Raw genomic sequence first — 21,328 nt, forward strand, 5'->3', positions numbered from 1 at the left:
CCCCCCGTACTTTCTTAGGTTTCTTTCATTTTCACTGCCTCTGTCCTGTGTTTACCGTTTTTGCATGTTGACTCTCCCAATAGAACCCGCTGGAATAAAATGGTGATTGTCTTATTATACCTTGGCATTAAATGTTATATCTGATAGCTTTTTCTCTGTGTTCATCCAGTTTCACCTTTGACAATTGACCATCCCCTCTTCTGGACTCCCTTTCCTTCTTTGGTTTCTGTGACATTGTTCTCTCTTAGTTCTCCTCTCACCTTACAATTTCTCAAAGTCTACTTCAAATTCATCTCGTCAACATTCAGCCTGGGTGTCTCTTAAGATTGGCTTGAGTCCTCCTTTTCTATTTTGTGTTCTGCTTCTGTAGATTGAATTATCGTCCCTATTACAAGTGATTCCTAAATCTATATATACAGCCTTAATCTTTCTACTCCTACATTGCCAGGTTCCCAAAGGACTTCTTCATCTCAATGTTCTTTTGTTATCTTCGGTTCATTATAACCAAAACTGAACTCATTGGCTGTTCACAATGTCTAGCTTCTTCTAATTCTCTTTGAAGTAAATATTTCTGTTATTTAAAAAAAAGAAGCCATCCAGTCCAACCCTTGCCCAAAAAAGATTCCCTCTATGACATACTGGACAACTATGTATCTTTTTAAAATTTAATTTTTTTTTCAGTTACTCTGACAGTAATTAGAAAAAAAAGGGAATTCCCTCTCCCCCAAAAAAGAAGGAAAACCTTTTGTAACAAAACTATATTGGCCAAGTCCCAGAAATGTATATCTCATTCTGCATTTTAAATGACAAAAGTATTCAACCTTTTGTTACACACCTCAAGTGAAGGCATAGTCGATGGGGTGGGGAACCTGCAGCCTCAAGGCCACAAGTGGCCCTCTAGATCCTTGGGTTCTGCCTTTTGACTGAGTCCAAGTTTCACAGAACAAATCTTTTTATTAAGGGGTTTTGGTCTGTGAAGTTTGGAATTGGTCAAAGGACTGCACTTGAGGACCTAGAGGGCCACAAGTGGCCTTGAGGCTACAGGTTCCCTACCCCTTTTTTTATTGCTTAGCACAGTACTTGGCATGTAGTGGGTGCTTAATCAGTGTATATTAACTGAGTGGGAACCTGCTGCTTCCTGAGCACCCCATTTTATTTGTATATCTCTAAGAAGAAAAACTTTTGTGAAGTCTAAATTAATCTCTGAAATTACTAAATTACTGAATTAGTCTTGCATTAGTTACTTCTCATTCTGTTTTCTGGGGACCATCCTCTTTCCATGTGATAAACCTTCAAATACTTGAAAGACAGTTATATACTAAGTCTTTTTTTGTTCAGGTTAAACATCCTCAATTCCTGCACTGTCCTAATATTCCATGGCCTTGAGGCCATTTACCATCGTGATTCCACTCCCTCAAACACTGTCCAATTTATCAGTGTCCTGCCTAAAATGTAGTGGCAAGAAATGAACACAGTACTGTATTCCAGATGTGGTATGAGGAGTAGGGTATAATGAGATGGTCATCATTTTATTCCTAGATGCTTTGCTTGCTGCCTAAAGTTTTTTAAAGCTTTTTTGGCTGTCATAAGACTGAAGAACAGCAATCTTTCTAGTTTGGCTGAAAGGGAATAACATAAAAAAAGTTGAAAAGAAAAGTAAATTGGAACCGTATTGTGAATGACCTTGAATACCAGAATAAGATAATAATATTGCATCCTCTAGGTAGTGGGTAAGTCTTGGAACAAGATAGTAACTGGATAATAACTTGGAACAAACCTGCATATTAGAAAGATTTATTTTGGCAGTTGTGTTAAGATTGTATCTGAGAGTGAAAAGATGATGTAGAGAGATCAATTAGGAAGCTTAATATGTCCTTAAAAGAAATAATGAAGCCCTCAATTAGGGTGATGGCAGTAGAAATAGAAAGGTATAGTAATTGTAAAGTTTATATTATTTGATGTTATAGTTATTGTTTTATATTATAGTTATAATGATAGGACTCCAGTATGGAATGACTTATGGTAAGTGGTCCTAATTGTCATAAAAGTATATAGGCAAAGACAGACATTTTATACTTTTCTGCTGTGAATTCTGTGTCAGGCAGATAAGACTTGCAGATGAAACACTGGCTGCAAGTGAAGGAAATTTCCCCTACTCATTCAAGCCTGGTATAGATAAGTGACCTCCAGAACTTCTCTACCACATTTGGGTCTGATTTGGAATGCCTCCTCCTATCTGGAACCAGTTACCTGTTCTGTGCTGAGTACGTTGTGAGCACATATAACTTTGCCACCTGAACCCCAACGTTGAGTGTGTTTCCTCCCCATATGTTTCCCTTTCGCTTGCCCTGGAGTTTCTTGCATCTGGAACTTCTATTTATATTGCCATGTAGCCTGTGTGCGTGTGCTTTTTTTTTTTTTTTTTACCTGCTTGCTGTACCATGTAATAAAGCTCTTGATTGTATCAGTGTCCTGAATATCAGTTTTTTTTTTTTAGAAATTCTTCATTCTAGATTTTTGCTTTAACCTGAGCCTTGAGGCCAAATAAAGCAAAGGAGTTTAAAATTTTTTTAAATAATTTTAAACATTCTCTTTTTATATTTTGAGTTCACAATTCTCTGTCTTCAGGCACTGCCCCGCCCATTGAGAAGGCAAGATATGATACCTATTATATATGTGAAATCATTCAAAATATATCTCCATATTAGCCACCTTGCCAAGGGAAAAAAGACAAGAAAAACAAAGTGAAAAAAAAAATTTTTCCATCAGCACTTAGTCTATCAGTTCTCTCTCTGAGAGTGGATAGCATTTTTTATTATGAGTCCTTTGGAATTGCATCATTGTATTGATCAAAGTAACTAAGTCTTTCACTGTTGATCATAGTTACAGTATTGCTATTAGTATGTAAAATGTTCTCCTGGTTCTGCTCTCTTCACTTTACATCAGTTCACATAAGTCTTCCCAGGATTTTTGGAACCCATACCCCTTGTCATTTCTTATAGCATAATAGCATTCCATCTCAATCATATACCACAACTTGTTCAGCCATTCCTCACCTGATGGAATCCCCTCGATTTCCAATTCTTAAGTAAAGGCAATGGAACAAATGTTGAAACATCAGGAGGACTTGGCAAATGATTAAATATTGAGGTGTCAGAGGCAAGTAGAATGTAAACAACTTGAAGTTGGTAGTCATCTTTTTGTCTTTGTATTCCAACTACCTGGGACGGTTCCCTTCACATAGTAGTTAATAAATGCTTGTTGCATTGCTTTACAGCAAGTCGAATTGTCTGAGATGATTAAGGCTTTGACCCTAAGTAACTGGGGGCATCCATACAGCTAAAGAATGGAGAGGATTGAGGAAGATTAGTTTCATTTTTGTTTTTTATATATTGCATTTGAAATGCTAATATTAGATGCAGATTAAGGCTGTTAAAATTAGAAATTTGGAAGTCATTCACGTGGAGGGAGTAATTGAAAGTGAGAGCAAGGTGGTGGGAGAGATGACATGGGTAAGGGAGTGAGAGTACAAAAGAGAATAATAAGGCTGGGAGGTGACTTGGTGAAACCTTAGGGGCAAGAGAAAGAGGACCCAGTCTAAGAGGCCAAGGACAAGTGATCAGAAAAGTTTTGCAAAAGAGTCCAGAGAGACTAGTGACCTGAAAAGAGATTGGAGGAATGATACCAAAGAAAGGCCTAGGAGAACGAGAATTGAGAAAAAGCCGTTGTGATTTAAAATGAATATCACTCATTTAACATCTGGCTTGCCTGACATTTTGCTCAGTATTTATTAGCTTTGAAGAAATGCTTGGGAAATTTAGAAAGTCTGCCTATTGAAATTTTTTAATTGAGCATCTTTTCAAACCCATGCTCAAGGACTTTTTTGATTATTTCATAAGTGAAGAGACACATGGTGAAGCTGTATAGCATGTTGTAAATGAGTACATACACCAGACACTTCAGAATTCTTTTAAACAAGTTTTACCAAATGTAAGGCAAATACTACTAATTCCACGAGTGGACACTCATCTCACAGTGATGGGCATAGCCATTTAAATAGATATTTGTTGAATTTCCCATTTCAAGATGAATTATTTAATTCACAATAAAAATAAATTTAATTAGTAGTCAAATGCAGAAAACCAATTAGCCAGGGCACTCAATGTAAACTCTGTTTAAATTTAGAATATGATTTGCAAGTGCTCAAATTTCTTTTTATGTATCTCTTGTGCTGAACTAACATGACTTAACAGATGAGATATTTGAGTGTTTCATTAAGCTATATTAAACTGAATTTTGTATAGATTTTTGTGGCAAATGATCTTTTCTTGATAAATTGGGATTTAACACAAAAAGAGTGAAAGTAAAACTTATTTTTAAGATCAGATATTGATAAAAATCATATAACTTGGACTGAAAACTTTGTGTGAATGTTAATACTTCATAGTCACCCAGAAAAACATCCTGTCGAATGCATACTTAAAGGTTTATCAAGAAAAGGATTGATTATTGGTGACTAATAATGCTCATTTATAATATAATACCTTAAGGTTTTCACAGCATTTTTCTGGTTTAGTGGAAAGATGTTGAATATAAAATCAAAGGACCCTCATTCAAGTTGTGGCTTTGCCACTTTTTGTGTGACTATGGTTAAATTACTTAACCTCTGTGGGCCTCAATTTCCTCATCTGTAAAATGAAGGTATTGGACTAGATGACCTCCAAAGTCCTTTCTGGGAATGCTGAGGCTCAGAGAGGTTAAATGATAGAGACCAGTTCTTTCCACTACACATGAGGGTGGGCCAGAGAGAGAGAGAGAGAAATAATTTATTAAGAGCCAGGCATCATTCTAATAGGAAGAGACAATAATAGCACATATATGCAAAGTCACTAGAAAGCTTGAAGGAGGCATAGAGGGAAAGTACCCATAGCAATTGTGGAATAAAGAGGAATATCTGAGAAAGTCCAGGCATGAATGAGGGGAAGCATGACCAAGAATCTTCCTAAAATGTTAGCCTCAGGAAGAAAGTCACCAATGAGGAGAGGAGTGCTCCAGCATGAAGGTTTCTCAGAGTGGCAGTGTGGAAGAGGAGAGGGGCTCTGGAGAGAGTTCAGGTATGAAATTGATTAAAAGACAATATTTTCCTACTTTGACAGTTTAGGAATAAAATACTCTATTGCTCTAAAAGATTATACTGTTTATGATTATTGTATTTTTTAACTTAGCCTTTTAGTATCTGTGTTACTAGCTGCTCTTTTATAAATAAAATAACTAATGGCAGAATGTGTACTTAGTATACCCTTAGACTGAAATATGAATTTAGGGCTAGAATATCTTTGTCACCAGAATGACAGAATGAAAAAAATTTTTACTGAAGACGTACATATATATATATATACATACATCTACACGTGTACTATTTAATTTTTCTTAGCTCCCAAAATTTCTACCATCTGATAAATGTCTTCAATGTGATGTATTTGATATGAATATGTAGACCAGACCTGCACAACTTGGTAGTAGGTAAGGGCCAAAATTAAAATAGGCTAAACTTCTTCAGGTCACAGATAGGTTGGACTAGAGACCTACTGATGATGGTTGGTTGCCACGGGTCACTGACAATCAGGAGGGTGCTCAGTGGCAAACCTACATTTTTGGAGGGCCACTCAAAATCCTTTGATGAGCTATATGTTGTGCAGGCCTGATGTAGACCAAAGAAACATTATCCTATACTTTAAGCTTTTATAATTTTATCAATTTAACTATCCAGTATGTGTGAGTTTCTTGTAGGTTTGGGGGCCGTTAGCATGGTGTTAATTTGTATAACCTGCATGTAGTAGTCATTGTTATCCCATCAGCAAAACTATGGAACATAATTTCTGGACCGTGAACTGCAAAAGGGGAAGATGTGAGGAAGGAGAAAGTTTCTATGGCCGCTATGGTGCTGGCCCTTTTGTTGTTGCTGACATGCTTCATGGTCTTTAGAGATACCAGCATCCCCTTAATCTAAAACTAAGAGGATTAAGGGGGTTACAGTCTACTTGGGGAAGGAGCCATTTATTTTTTTACTACCTCTTTTCTTTCCTACCCTTTTTTCCTCTCTTCATTTCTTGTCTTCCTTTTTTTGGGAGTGCCAGTAATCTCAGTGTGCTTTCTCTAGAGCAAAGGGTCAAACTCTTAGACTGCAAAATTTGAGAACCAGATTAAAATGTAATTGGGAAATATTTTAACAAAATAAATAAAAATACAATACAACATAATTTGTGATTTTTCTGAGTTAATATGAGATGCAGGTCTATTTGAATTTGACACAATTGCTATTAACCTTTTCTATTTTATGAAAATATGACAGTCTAGTGAATGAAGCCTATTCACTCCTTCTCAGAATGTTTTTAATGCATAAAATACATAAAATTACAAAGGAAATCGGGTCTATGGAAATATAATTATAAAAAAAAAATTTAAGTTCACGGACCCCAGGTTCAGAACCACTCATCTTTAGGTGAAGAAAGTATGAATGGGAGTTACTAACTACTGCAGCTAGGTGGCACAGTGGATAGAGTTCTGGGCCTGGAGTCAGAAAACCTTATCTTCTTGAGTTCAAATATGACCTCAGACACTTACTATGTGACCCTGAGCAGGTCACTTAACCCTGTTTGCCTCAGTTTCCTCATCTATAAAATGAGCTGGAGAAGTAAATGGAAAAAAAAAAAAGATTTCCAGGATCTTTGCTAAGATAATCCCAAATGGGGTCACAAAGAGTTGGACATTATTCGGCAACAACTGACCATGTTGGTGTTGTCCCCTACCATTTATTTCCATCAGATTGTTTTCACTTCAGGAGGTTCACAGAGCACTAATGGACAGGCATTTGTTGAATAAAACAATATACCATGTCAGAAAATGTCTTCCTATTCTAAGGCAGCATATTGGAGCATCCAGGTTGGCCTGTAAGATAAATCATGCCATATCTAGCATTGCTATTCAGTCAACATATAATTTTCAAGTCCTTCATTAAAGGGAAAGGAGACACTGGTCTCAGTCTTAATTGTCTTTTATTTAGTATCCACAAAGTTAGATGTTTCAAGAGATATAAAGTTTACCCAGTATTGTCAGTCTATCAGGCTAATAACACACAGATAGCTGTGTGCACAATATTAGTAATAAGGGCATCAAAAGATGTAAATTAGGGTAGAGCCAAGATGGTGGAGTAGGAGCAGTAATCTAGCCAAATTCACCTAACATTCCTCTTCAAACAAGTCAAATAAATCAAATTCTGGAGTGGCATAGCCATCAAAAGCTTGGGGTGAAAAAAGCATTTTTTTCAGCCAAAGACAACTTGGGAAGTCAGGAAAAAGGGTCTGTGACAACTATGGTAGGGGATGGCTTGGAGTACAGGTGGCAGCAAGACCAGTGATTGGCCTTGGAAGTGGCTGCAATAGCAGCAGTAGCAGCTTTGAGAGCTCTCAGCCCAGATTGAACGACTGGTCAGAACAGGAGATAGTAGCTGCAGGACCAGGCATTGTTTGACAACTCCATTGAAGTTCTCAGTTGAGATTCCAGGACAAAGAGGAACACTAGTGCTTGCAGCTGCAAAGGACGTGGTCATAGTTGAAGGGTAGAGAGGAACACCAGAGCATAGACTAGGAGGCAGTGGCTATACTTTTCCCTGGATAACACCACCTTGGAAGCACCAAAAACTTAATAGATCCCCCAGAATCAGCTCTGACAACACCACCCAAAAAAAGCCTGAAGCTTTGGATAATGCCTTCTCACCCCTACTTGAATAGATCCCAACTTGGATATAAAGTTCAAGGACAAACAATAGGCTGGAGAAATGAGCAACCAACCAAAAAAAAAAGAAAAAAAAGAACCTGACCATAAAAAGCTACTCTAGTGACAGGGAAGATCAGGATATAAATACAGAAAAAGATAACTGTAAAAACAGCTTGCAAGCAAAGCCTCAAAGGGGAAAAAAAATGCAAGTAGGACACAAGCTCAGCCAGAATTCCTGGAAGAGCTGAAGAGATACGATTAGTAGAGGAAAAACTGAGAAAAGATATGAGTAATATGAGAGAATTGACAGTTTGGTAAAAGAGGCCTACAAAATATTGAAGAAAATAACTCCTTAAAAAAAAAATTGACCAAACGGTAAAAGACACAAAAATTCGCTTCAGAAAAGAACTTTAAAAGTAGAATTGGCCAAATTGGAAAAAGAGGTACAGAAAGCCACAGAATTACTAAAAAATTAGAATTGGGCAAGTGGAAGCTAGTGACTCATTGAGACATCAAGAAACAAAGTCAAAATAATGAAAAAATTGAAGATAATGTGAAATACCTCATTAGAAAAATAACTGACCAGGAAAATAGAAAATTTAGGAATTATTGGACTACTTGAAAGCCATGATCAAGAAAAGAGCCTAGGTATCATATTTCAAGAAATTACAAAGGAAAATTGCCCTGATAACTTACAATCAAAGGGTAAAATAGAAATTGAAAGAATCCAACTATCACCTCCTAAAAGAGAACCCCAAATGAAAACTCCCAGGATTATAATAGCCAAATTACGGCATTCCCAAGCCAAGGAGAAAATATTGCAAACAACCAGAAAGAAGCCATTCAAGTATTGGGAGCCACCATCAAGATCACAGACAAATCAAAAGCATAAACAGACCTAATTTGAAAGAGATAATAAAGGAAACTACATTTTGCTAAAAGACACTATAGACAATGAAATAATATCAATATATATGCACCAAATGGCATAACATCCAAATTATTAAAAGAAAAGTTAAGTCAGTTATGGAAGGAAATAGACAATAAAGTTATACTAGTGAGAGACCTCAACTTTCTCCTCTCAGAACTAGATAAGTCTAGGCATAAACAAATTAAGGAGATGAATAGAATTTTAGAAGAGTATATATGATAGCTGGAGAAAATTGAATGGAACTAGAAAGGAGTATACCCTTTTTTCAGTTGTATGTGGTACCTTTACAGAAACTGGCCATGTATTAGAGCATAAGAACCACAAACAAATGCAGAAATATTAAATGTACCCTTTTCAGATCATAATACAATAAAAAGCTGTAATGCAAGTGTTATGTGAATTCCATTCATGAAAGAAAAATCATTATATTAGGTAATTAGTTATATTATCTCATCTTCTCTTTTCTGACATCTTACAAGAGCCTATGTACCATATGTCATGCTTTTTCTGATAAGGGAATTTCTGATAAGAAAGTATGTTATCTCAAGATAATCTTTTTTATTATAGATTTATTGTATATTCTACCAGCAAAGAGTTTATAAAGTAGATGGTGCCATTCAGTCTATTTTCTTGTTGCCAAAGGGAGTAACAAAGGGAGTGTTTGGTAATGCTTATGAAAAATAGCTAATTTATATTACTTTACCTGATTTAATCAGTGCCAAGCCTTGTCATCTTTACTTCTACAACGTTTCTCACATTTCCTTCTCTCTACTCACATGACCGCCGCTTTAGTTCAGACCCTCACCATCTTTTCCAGGACTGTTGAATTAACTTCCTAATTGGTCTCCATGCCTCAGTTCTCTCCCCACTCCAGTCCATCCTCCACATAGTTTATTTTCCTGCATTGCAGATCTGACCATTAATTAACATCAGTGGATCCCCTTAGGATAAATCTATAAACACCTTTTTGCTTTTAAAGCCTTTTTGGTTTGGCTCTACTCCACCTTTCCAACCTTGTTAATACCATTACTTCCCTTTCCACACTGTGGTTGAGCTATATTGGCTGCTTTGATATTCCTCACATATGATACTCCTATTTCCTTGCCTTTGCACTAACTATCTCTGATGACTGGAATGTACTGTCTCTTTCCTTTTTACTCTTTATAATCCCCTAGTTTTCATTAAAACCCAGTTTGAACACCACCTTCTACATGAGGAATTCCCCCAAATGCTAATGCTGCTCCCTCCAATTACTTTGTATTTATTTTTTGTATGCAGTAGGGCCCTGGAGATGACTGCTTGCTGATGACAAGTGGTGCTGAAATATTAAAAGTGTTAAGTAACTGTTTTGAATCTTATTATTCAGAAACAGTTCCGTTGACATTTGCATTGAAGGTCCAAAAGCAATGTTGGGTAAAACTGCTGGCACTAAACTATCCTAGTAGTCATTGTATTCACTGCCACTTACTAATAGTAAAAGAACAAACAAAAAATGCCAGTTTAGTTAAGATAGTCCATCCTTGATGAATCAATAAAAATTGTTAATTTTATTAAATATCCACCCCTGAGCACATAAGCTTTTTTTTTTAAGCTTTTAATATTCTTTATGATGACCTGGGCCTGAGTTTTCTCATCTATGAAATGAGAGATAGACTAAATGGACTTTGAGCTTCTTCCAGCTCTAGATCTATGATCCTGTATTAGCCATCATTTCTAACCCTTTAAAGTTTACAAAGTGCTTCATATAAATGATCTTATTTGATCCTCACAGTAACTTTCTGAGGTAGATGCTGTTATTATCACCTTTTACAGATGAGGAATCTCAAGTTGGGAGAGGTTAAGAGATTTGCCCAGGGTCACACAGCTAAATATCTTAAGTAAAAATTAAACTAAGGTGTTCCTAACTCTAAGTTCATCCCCATTGCCACCCATCTGTGTAAAAGTTTTCCCATCTCTCTTTGAATTCTGCATATTGGTTTTTGTTTTTTGTTTTTGCATTAGAATGATAATCCATTGCTTCTATATATCACAAGTGATTCAGCTAATTCTCAATTGATGGGCACCCATTTTGTTTCTAATTTTAAAAACTTTGCTTTTTTTTTATAGGAAGTCAGGCATTTAAAAAATTGTTTATTCTTTGGTTTTATTTGAAAAAAATAAAATGCCTTGTTTCTCATCTTTACATTTGTCCACTTTCATAGGATTCTCTCTAAGTAGTTCTTGGAGGAGAGCTAATTCTAGTCAAGGACAGTCTGAACCGACCAGGCAAGCACTTAAGAAGCCCAAGTTACCACAAGGACGGTTTGATGCTCCAGAAGATTCCAATTTAGAACAAGAGCCACTAGAAAGTGAGTATAGTAAAAATTTATACATATGCACATATATATGCACATACATAATAAAAATTTACAGTTTTTGAGAGGTGGTGTGGTATAGCAAATAGATAGGCAGCCTCTGTCACATACTAGTTGTGTGACCCTGGACACAATCTTTTAGTGCCCCAGGTGCAGTAGAATACCAGGTGTAAGTTGGGGGGCAGGTTGTGATCTGCATTATTAAAGAGAGCTTTCTCACCAAGAGTTCTCCATAGCAATAAAATCAGAAGTACAATCCAAAAAAAAATTTTTGGCTCATTGAAAGAATTATTTCAAAGGTGAGCATAAGTTGAAGGCAGTTGTCAAATCAATATATTGATTGTCAAACTTTATTAAAGTAATATAGGATTTTGTAAGTACAAAATCATAACCCTCTTTATTCTGGACCACCAGCAAGCCTTCTCAAGTAGTAGATAATTACTTTTTCCTTATTATTAACTCATACATCAATCTAGCAAGCAACTCCAAAGATATTAATAAACTAGTTATTAAGATCTTATATACATAGTTACCTGATGATGAAAAGACTATAAAGGGAGTAAGATGTCTTTAAACAAACTTTTGTTTCTTTGGCAGTTTATACAGGAACCAGTCTACCTTTTCATGAAGGTGTTTACAACAGGGATAATAACCAGATATTTCTTGAGTATGAATCACTTCAGTGTAATAGTAACAGCATAAAAAATTGAGTAGGTTTGAAGGAGAGTTGAAAATTGTGGTAAAATACATCATCATCAAAATGAAGTTTACATTGCTTTGTGACAGAGTTCTTAGAACAACAAATAAGTTTTCCAAACTCCAGTGTTGGTTTATCTGTCTCAACACAAAGGCAGCATTCTGTTAACACAAATAATTCTGTAGCTTTAAATCAAAATTTCTTGGTCTGAATTCTGATAGGCAATTTCTTTATACTGTGCCCGATAAAAAGGTGCTGATCATGATATAAGTGCCTCCCTCTGGTGCTCTGTCAGTTTTGTAATTTTGTTTTAGTTTTTAATTTGTTTATTTTAGGAATATAGACCCACAAATTTTCAGTCTGTTAAGCAGATCAGTCACTGTAAGTAAACTTTGGAAGAATAATTATTAAAAATACACAAGTAAGACTGTCTCTTATGACTTTTACCACACTTGTGTCAGTAACTCAAGTTATTTGCAGGTGACAACATAGAAATGTTCTAGGATTCCAGAATGCCAGTGACTTGTAGGACCAAATACTCATTCATTTCATACTATAAAGGTACACTAACCAGGAAATGATAGTTCCAGCTCTCACCATAAAGGATGAGAGCTTCAGGACATAGGTATTTGTTAGGGGAGGGAAGCTACACACAACTGGAAGTTGTTCTTATTAGCTGCTTCCCCCTCTGGAGGTATTTTGTCTGGGACTACATATGTCAGCTTCAATTAGGAAGTCCTCTGACACTTGGTTATCTGAATTTGCTGAGAGAATTTATTGCAAAGCAGTAACAGTGTGTTTTGGAGAATTCTCTCCTACAGTGTTACCTTGTAGGGGATCTATCCCTTGTTATCCTCATAGGTGAATTTGTGTCTTTTCTGGGTCAGCCCTTTCAGAGCACCTGTGCTTGCCTGTGCTGTGTTGCCAAAGAGAATTTTTGGTAGCCTGGATATGGTGTAAAGGAACTAAAAAACTCGCAAACTTCTCATATTTTGGAGGATAACAGCTGATGATTTCTAGCTTTCCTTTCATTTAAAGTATTTCCCAGAGACTCTCACATCCCAATTATCAAAGGCCAAAACTCAGTCAAGGAGTTATCTCAACTAAAGGGTATTTTCCCCCAAAATATGATACAGATAGGGAATAGCAAAATTCAAGAGTCAAGTCAGTTAATGAGCACATATTTGTCGCATATAACCAAATAATTATTTTCAAAAATATTACCACTATTATTCTCAGAGCTGAGAAAAGGTATGAAAGAATATAAAACATAGTGTTGAGGAGTTTGTAGTCTATTGAGGGAGAGGAAAGCACGCACCTACATGTGCAGCACCAGATTCATTAACTTCTCCCACAGAGACTAGATACTGTATCTTTAAGAGGTAATGGAATCTTGGACATTTATACTTTAACTGGCATTATATGAAGAGTCTCTAAGGAGAGAGAACTGTTAGCATAGTTCCTATCACATAGAAAACACTATATAAATGCTAGTTATTAACTATTATTATTAGAGAACTGATGTATAACTCTTCTTGCAAAGAAACATGAAGAGAATTCTTGAGAAGAAAGCTTAATTACTATCCAGAGAGAAGTAATGATGGGACTCTGTGTTTCCACAACTGAGAAATCAGCAAGTGTAGCGATGATGGCTCTGACTGTGATCTTCCTCACAGCTGATACATTGTAAATAATTATTTAGGTTTGTTTTGTTGTTGTACTCTTAATAAATTGTATCACCAGTAACCTTGGTGTTTAAGCCTAAAAGACTTTAGAGTGTTTGATAAATAATACAGGGATCGTGGAGGTTAGAGCTAGTTGATTGAGAAAATGTTGCAATTTTAGGGATTTAATGGGAACTATCAAAATATACCCTTTGTTTTCATTAGAACCCAAAATGAGAAATTAAATAAGAAAATGAGCTAGCAACTGGTAGAGCGAGGGATGATCATACCATATAAGCTACATAAAAATGAGTTCTACCATAAATCATGATAACACATAGGACATTACAGGTGCAGCAGTTTCAAATCATGAGGTTCAAAGTGTGGCTGTGCCAGTAGAAGGCTAAGCACATAAGCATGAGGCAGTTAAGTTCAGAGAAGTCAGAAGCATTTCAAAAGCAAAGTAGAACATTCCTTCCAGCTTTAAAATGATATGATTCCGTGATTAGGAAATGGAAAACCTAGAGGAAGTTCTAAAAATAGTTGAGTATTTAGAAGATACCTGTTACTTTGTTATGATATACATATGTAAATTGAGTTCCTTCAGGATCCCTTAGCTAACATAATGTAGTAACCAAACTAGGCTGAATCATTTATCTCCCTCTTAAAAAAAAAAAGTTGCAGGAAACATTTTCAAAAGTTCTTTGGAAATGGCAGGCAAATTATAGAACTCTTAGATAACCTAATTTATACACAAAATAATAAGATGTTAAGTTCCCTACCCTCCTTTCCACAAATATGTAGTCTTTAATTAGTATGTCTAAGATTCCTTCATTTGTTGCTCACTCCCGGAAAATGGTGAGGCAATGTGGTATTGCAGAGATGAATAAAACACTGCTTCTGCTGTCTAGGAGTTTTTGTCCTAATAGGGGAGATAAGAGATACTCAATTTCAAGAAGTGTTTATATTGATACAGTGATTTCAGGTCTCCAAATGTTTTATATAGCTTTGATCCTCAGGACAACCCTATGAGTTCGTAAGCATACAGTCCCCGTTTTACAAATGAAACAACTGAGGCTTAGAGACATAGAATGACTTGTTCAGGGTCATAAGACTAGTAAGTCATAGAACTGGGATTTGAACCCAGATCTTTTAACTTCCTCTCCCTACTATAGGGAAGAATATTTTTTTTCTCAGGCAACACAGTGTGTGAAAAATTCCTTAAGAAAAGTATGAACAAACTTCCCATTGGATAGGAAGAAAGGAATTAGAGTTCTAGAAAGGATATTTTTTAAATAGCTGATGATGTATAGGGAGACATAGCCAGGTGGGTTATAATAGACTAGATGAAATTAGAAGTATTAAGGGACCAGCAGAGAGATAGATTAGAGCAAACATAGGTTGAATAAGGGTTGGGGAAAAGTAGATGGTGGATGCTAACAAGTTTTGGAAAAACTAGTGTAAACTGATGAACATGGATTTCAGAAGAGGAGAGTAATAGTGGTGGAAGAGTAATCTGGAAATGGCAGTAGGGGTCAAGAGGTATGCCAAACACTATACTGCCTTGTGAGTGTAGGGGGAATGGAAGGAGGGGGAGATTCTGTTAAAGAAGGTTTCATGGAAAATGGTCATATCTGAGAAAAGCCAGTTTTCAGTTAAGGCAGAGAAATTTAGGAGTGCTTCTATAAACAGTGAAGGATATAGGAAGCAATTTGCTGACAACATAGAACAAGAGAGAGGTAGTGTAGCATAGTGGATGGAGAATTGACCTCAAAGCCATGAAAACCTGAGTTCACGTGTATAGCTGAGCATATCACTTAATCTGTCAGTGCCTTAGGCAGCTCTCTAAACAGAGGAGGTACCAATCTATATTAGTAGTTTCCTTATTCAGGAGTTCCCTGCATCAGTTAAATCACAGGTCCAGTCCCTATCCTTACAGAACACAAAAGTGAATGAATAAGTTATGTAAACTTTCATAGTGACATATTAAGCTTTTTACTTTTGTCTGAAGGTTTTTATTTTATGTATATTGGTTCACATTTTCTCAGTGACCTAGGCTTTCTGGGCTTCACCTTAGTATAAAAGGGAGTCTTTGTCTGTGGTGCATAGGAAGTCTGGTTAGAATTCAGTGAAGCAGTTACTGAAGCTGAATCTGACTCAGGAGTCCTAAGCAATTTACTCATGTAAATGTGATGTGCTATAGAATCAGGAACTGGTATAAACTGATGAACATGAATTTCAAAAGAGGAGGGTATTAGTAATGGAACAATTATCTTGAAGTAGAAGTTGAGAGCACAGAGTATACTGATCACTGTAGAGAACGCAGTGTGCTTCAGGGACTTGTATGTGAGAAACTGAGTAATTGAAGAACATTTAGGTTAATAACTGGGAAAGTCGGGATACCAGAACTTCTCTATGATTATGGAACAAATGTAATTTTCCTAATCTTAGAAGATACAGATTTGGTTATTAACTGTAAACAAAGGTGGGTTGTTTGCTGAGAGGACCTAGAATATGAACTCAGAAAAATAAGAGATGAAATGACAGATTTCAGAACTTTGTCAGCTAAATTCAAAATAATGGATATTATATTTTTTTCCTGATTAGTAAGTTCAGCTGGGTAGAGGATAGGTTTGGAAGCAGAAAATCAGAGAAGTCACCCAGCAGACTAGTAGAGACATTTGTGTCCAGTGAGTCAAGCATAGTGGATTATCTCATCAGTGCAATCATTCATTCAATACAAAGGCTATCTTTGTAAAGGGACTTTCGTGGCCAGTTCTTTAGAGAGAAAGAGGATGGTGAAATTTTTAGTTCAAGAGTTATGAGTTAGAGGGGCAGAGCCAAGATGGCAGAGTGAAAGGAGTGACTTGCTTGAGCTCTTCCCCAAACCCCTCTAAATACCTGTTAAAAAATGGCTCTAAACAAATTCTAAAGCAGCAGAACCCACAAAAAGACAGAGTGAAACAAATTTCTAGCCCAAGACAATCTGGATGGTTGATCTGAAAGGTATATCGCGCTGGATGGGGAGAGGAGCACAGTTCAGTGTGGGCGTGCAGGCCACAGTGACCCTGGAGCAGGCCTCAGATGACTGAATTGCGGACACCTGTGGCGGGTTCCAGACTTCTCAATCCACAAACGCCAAAGACAACTTAGAAGGTCAGTGGGAAAAGTCTGTGACTGCGGTGAGAGAGGAGCTAGGTCTCAGCCGCAAGTTTTGAGTGCGGCCCGGGACCACAGCTTTTTCCTGAGCTTCTGGCCCACAGACTGAGAGGGAATCAAGTGGCTGATCAGAGGGGGGATTGCAGGGATTTCTTTGCCAGTGCTGAGGCAGGAACCACTTGCTTTGCCTGTGCTTGGATCTGGGTCACAGTTCTAAGGGGGGGTCCTGGGGCTAGGAGGAACGCTGGTGTGGTGGACCTTGTGGCGGTGGAGAGGGAACATCTCACCCCTTATCATACCACCTTGGAAGAACTGAAAATTTACAGATCCCTAGAAGTATCTCTGAAAACAGCTGTACAAACCCCCGAAGCTTGGGACAGTACATTCTCCACATTGGAAGCAGACTCTTACCTTAACAAAGAGTTTAAAACTCAAGTAATTGGCCGGGATCTTGAGTAAGCAGTACAAAAAGAGTCAGACTATATTATCTTACTTTGGTGACAAAGAAAATCAAAACATACGACCAGAAGAAAACAACAAAGCCAAAGCTCCTACATCCAAAGCCTCCAAGAAAAATATGAATCAATCCCAGGCTTTGGAAGAGCTCAAAAGGAATTTTGAGAAGCAAGTAAGAGAAGCAGAGGAAAAACTGAGAGTGATGCAAGAAAATCATGAAAAACAAGTCAACAGCTTGCTAAAGGAGACCCAAAAAAATACTGAAGAAAATAACACCTTAAAAATAACCTAACCCAAATGGCAAAAGAGGTCCAAAAAGCCAATGAGAAGAATGCCCTAAAAAGCAAAATTGACCAAATGGAAAAGGAAGTCCAAAAGATTACTGAAGAAAATACTTACTTAAAAATTAGAATAGAGCAATTGGAAGTCAGTGACTTTATGAGAAATCGAGACACTGTAAAACAAATCCAAAAGAATGAAAAATTAGAAAACAATGTGAAATATCTCATTGGAAAAACAACTGACCTGGAAAATAGATCCAGGAGAGAGAATTTAAAAATTATTGGACTATCTGAAAGCCATGATCCAAAAAAGAGCCTAGACATCATCTTTCAAGAAATTATCAAGGAAAACTGCCCTGATATTATAGAACCAGAGGGCAAAATAGAAATTGAAAGAATCCACCGATCACCGCCTGAAAGAGATCCCCAAAGGAAAAGGAATATTGTAACCAAATTCCAGAGTTCCCAGGTCAAAGAGAAAATATTACAATCGGCCAGAAAGAAACAATTCAAGTATTGTGGAAACATAATCAGGATAACACAAGATTTAGCAGCTTCTACATTAAGGGACCGCAGGTCATGGAATATAATATTCCGGAGGGCAAAGGAGATAGGATTACAACCAAGAATCACCTACCCAGCAAAACTGAGTATAATCCTTCAGGGGAAAAAACGGTCATTCAGTGAAACAGGACTTTCAAGCATTCTTGATGAAAAGACCAGAGCTGAATAGAAAATTTGGCTCTCAAATACAAGACTCAAGTGGAACATGAAGAGGTAAACAGGAAAGAGAAATCATAAGAGACTTACTAAGGTTGAACTGTTTATATTCCTGCATGGAAAGATGATATTTGTAACTCATGAGTCCTTTGTCAGTATTAGGGTAGTTGGAGGGAAAAAATTATATGTATGTGTGTGTGTAAATATATATATAACATTATATATATACATATATATATAAACACAGAGAGATAGATAGATAGAGGGCATGGGGTGAGTTGAAGATGAAGGGGTCATATCTGGAGAATAAAATTAAGGGGTGAGAGAGGATTATAGTAGAAGAAGGAGAAAGGGACAGGTAGAACGATTATCTCACAAAAAAAAACAGAAAAGAAAAGGCTCTTACAGTGGAGGGGAAACGGGGGAAGGTGAGAGGGAATGAGGGAATCTTATTCTCATAGGATTTGACTTAAGGAGGGAATAATATACACACTCAGTTGGGTATGGAAATCTGTCTTACCCTACGGGAAAGTAGGGGGACAAGAGAGTAGGGGGATGATAGAGAGGAGGGTGGATTGGGAAAGGGGGTAATCAGAAGCAAATACTTCTGAGGAGGGACAGGGTCAAAAGAAAGAATAGAATAAATGGGGGGGCAGGATAGGATTAAGGGAAATAGAGTTAGTTTTTCACAGCATGTCTACTATGGAAGTGTTTTGCATGACTGCACATGTATAACCTATATTGAGTTGCTTGCTTTTTCAGTGAGGGTGGGTGGGGAGAGAGGAAGGGAGAAAATTTGGAACCCAAAGTTTTAAAAACACATGTTTAGAAAAAAATGTTTTTACATGCAACTGGGAAATAAGAAATATAGGAAATGGGGTACAGAAATCTATCCTGCCCTACAGGAAAATAGAAGGGGAAGGGGATAAGAGAAGGGGGGGGAGAGATAGAAGGGAAGGCAGAATAGGGGAAGGGGTATTCAGAATGCATGCCACCTTGGGGTGGGGGGAGGGACCAGATGGGGTGAAAATTTGGAACTCAAAATCTTGTGGAAGAAAATGTTGAAAACTAAATAAATTTTTTAATTAAAAAAATTAAAAAAGTTTTGAGTTAGAACAGTTTCAGGTCTTCTCAAACTATCCTACAGAGTGGTAATCATCAAAACAGTCTGGTACTAGATAAGTAATAGAATGGTTGGTCAGTTGGATAGATTAGGTACAAAATATACTGAATTAAATGACCAAGTAACTTAGTGTTTGATAAAACAAAGATCCTAGCTACTGGGTTAAGAATTCACTCATTCAACAAAAACTGCCGGGAAAATTGGAAAGCAGAAACTAGACAAAGACCAACGTCTCTCAGCATATACTAAGCTAAGCTCAAAATGAATTTGGGATTTAAACATAAAGAGTAATATCATAGGCAGATTAGGGGAGCATGGAAAACATTACCTGTCAGATATATGGATATGGGAAGATCATAACCACACAAGATATAGAGAGGTTTGCAGGAGATAAAATTGATTATTTTGATTACATGAAACTAAAAAGGTCTTGCACCAACAGAACCAATGAAACCAAAATTAGAAGGAAAGCAGAATACTGAGGATGGGAATATTGCTGGGAGGTTTATAGCAAGTTTCCTGATAAAGTTCTCATTTCTCAAATATATAGGGAACTGAACCAGACTTAGAAAGATAAATGTCAGTCCCCAATTGATAAAGTCAAAGGATATGAACAGGCAGTGTACAGAATAGTTCAAAGCTACCAATTGTAATAGGAAAAAATACATACATCACTAAAAATTAGAGAAATGCAAATTAAAACAATTCTGGAGTACCATCTCACACCCATTATATTGGCTAACAAGACAGAAAAGAAAATAACAAATTCTGGAGGGGGTGTGGAAAAATGGGCTCACCAATGCATTGTTGATGAAGCTCTGAGCTGATCCGGCCATTCTGGAGAACAATTTGGAGCTATGCCCAAAAGGTATAAAATGGTACATATCCTTTGACTTGATAATATCACTACTATGTCTATACCCCAAAAAGAAGGAAAAGGACCTATTTGTACAAAAACATTTATAGTGGCTCTTTGTGGTAGCAAAGAATTGGAAACTAATGGGATGCCCTTCAATTAAGGAATGGCTGAACAAATTATGGTATATGACTGTGATGAAATACTATTGTGCTACAAGAAATGACAAGGGCAGCTAGGTGGCACAGTAGATAGAGCACCAGCCCTGAAGTCAGGAGGACCTGAGTTCAAATACGGCCTCAGACCAAACACTTGACACTTACTAGCTGTGTGACCCTGGCCAAGTCACTTACCCCCAATTGTCTTAAAAAAAAAAAAGAAAGAAAAAAATAACAAGAGGAATGGTTTCAGAAAAACCTGGGAAGACTTGTATGAACTGATGCAAAGAGAAGTGAGCAGAATAAGGAGAACAGTGTGCACAGTAACAGCAGTATTGTCATGATGATCAACTGAAAGACTTAGCCAGTCTCATCACTAATGATTCAGAGTTCCAAAGGACTCATTATGAAAAATCTATTCATCTCCAAGAAAGGTTATGAACTCTTAGAGCAGATTGAAGCATTTTTTTCACTTTTTTTTTTTTTTGCCATATAGTTAATGTGGAATATGTTTTGCATGACTTCATGTGTATGATGGGTATAGTATTTCTTACTACCTTCTCGGGGGGAAGGAGAAAATTTGGCTAAAAATTAAAATTTAAAAAGATATATTGGCCCAAGCACATAGGTTTTTCTCACTCATGTGTTTTCCCTGATAGGTTTCTATAAATGTAAGATCATTCCCTCCCACAGAAACTAAGAGTGAGAACCCAGATTTATGTGTGTACTCTGATATATTCATTATTCCTGCCTTTACCTTACAATGTTTTTATTGTGATATTATTATTTCTTTCACTTTATCACTAAGTAAATGGTTATGTTTAAGATCTAGTGTGCTACCTAGTGTAAGGCAAGTTGGGAAAAATGAGCCAGCTCAGTGAGTTGAGTAGGTGTTCATATGTTTTTCATTTGTGGGGGCTCACCTGGGTTTTCTGCAATGCTAGTTACTTGTGGATGCCAGCTCACTTGGTTAGTGCTATATTTGTCTGCCTTATTGTGTCACTGTAATTGTGAAAAATAGTAGTATATAAAGCAATGAAGACAAAAGAGAAATGGTCAAGTGGGAAAAAATGTATCCACTATCACTGATAAAAGTTTAAATAAGATACATAGGGCAATTTGCACAAATTTATGAGTTCAACAGTGATTTCCC

The 21,328-nt window shown here is 36.8% G+C and overlaps 1 protein-coding gene across 1 annotated transcript in view; it reads left to right on the forward strand.

Annotated features, from left to right (window-relative positions):
- The window catches only part of SDHAF4 (succinate dehydrogenase complex assembly factor 4), a 28,935-nt gene that overhangs the window by 1,906 nt on the left and 5,701 nt on the right, over window positions 1-21,328 (forward strand). The window contains exon 3 of the mRNA XM_027852903.1: window positions 10,909-11,055. Within this exon, the coding sequence (XP_027708704.1) occupies window positions 10,909-11,055 (147 nt within the window). The remainder of the gene's footprint in view (window positions 1-10,908; window positions 11,056-21,328) is intronic.

This window comes from Vombatus ursinus, unplaced genomic scaffold, assembly GCF_900497805.2.
Source record: "Vombatus ursinus unplaced genomic scaffold, bare-nosed wombat genome assembly UNPS02009835.1, whole genome shotgun sequence".
NCBI lineage: Eukaryota > Metazoa > Chordata > Mammalia > Diprotodontia > Vombatidae > Vombatus > Vombatus ursinus.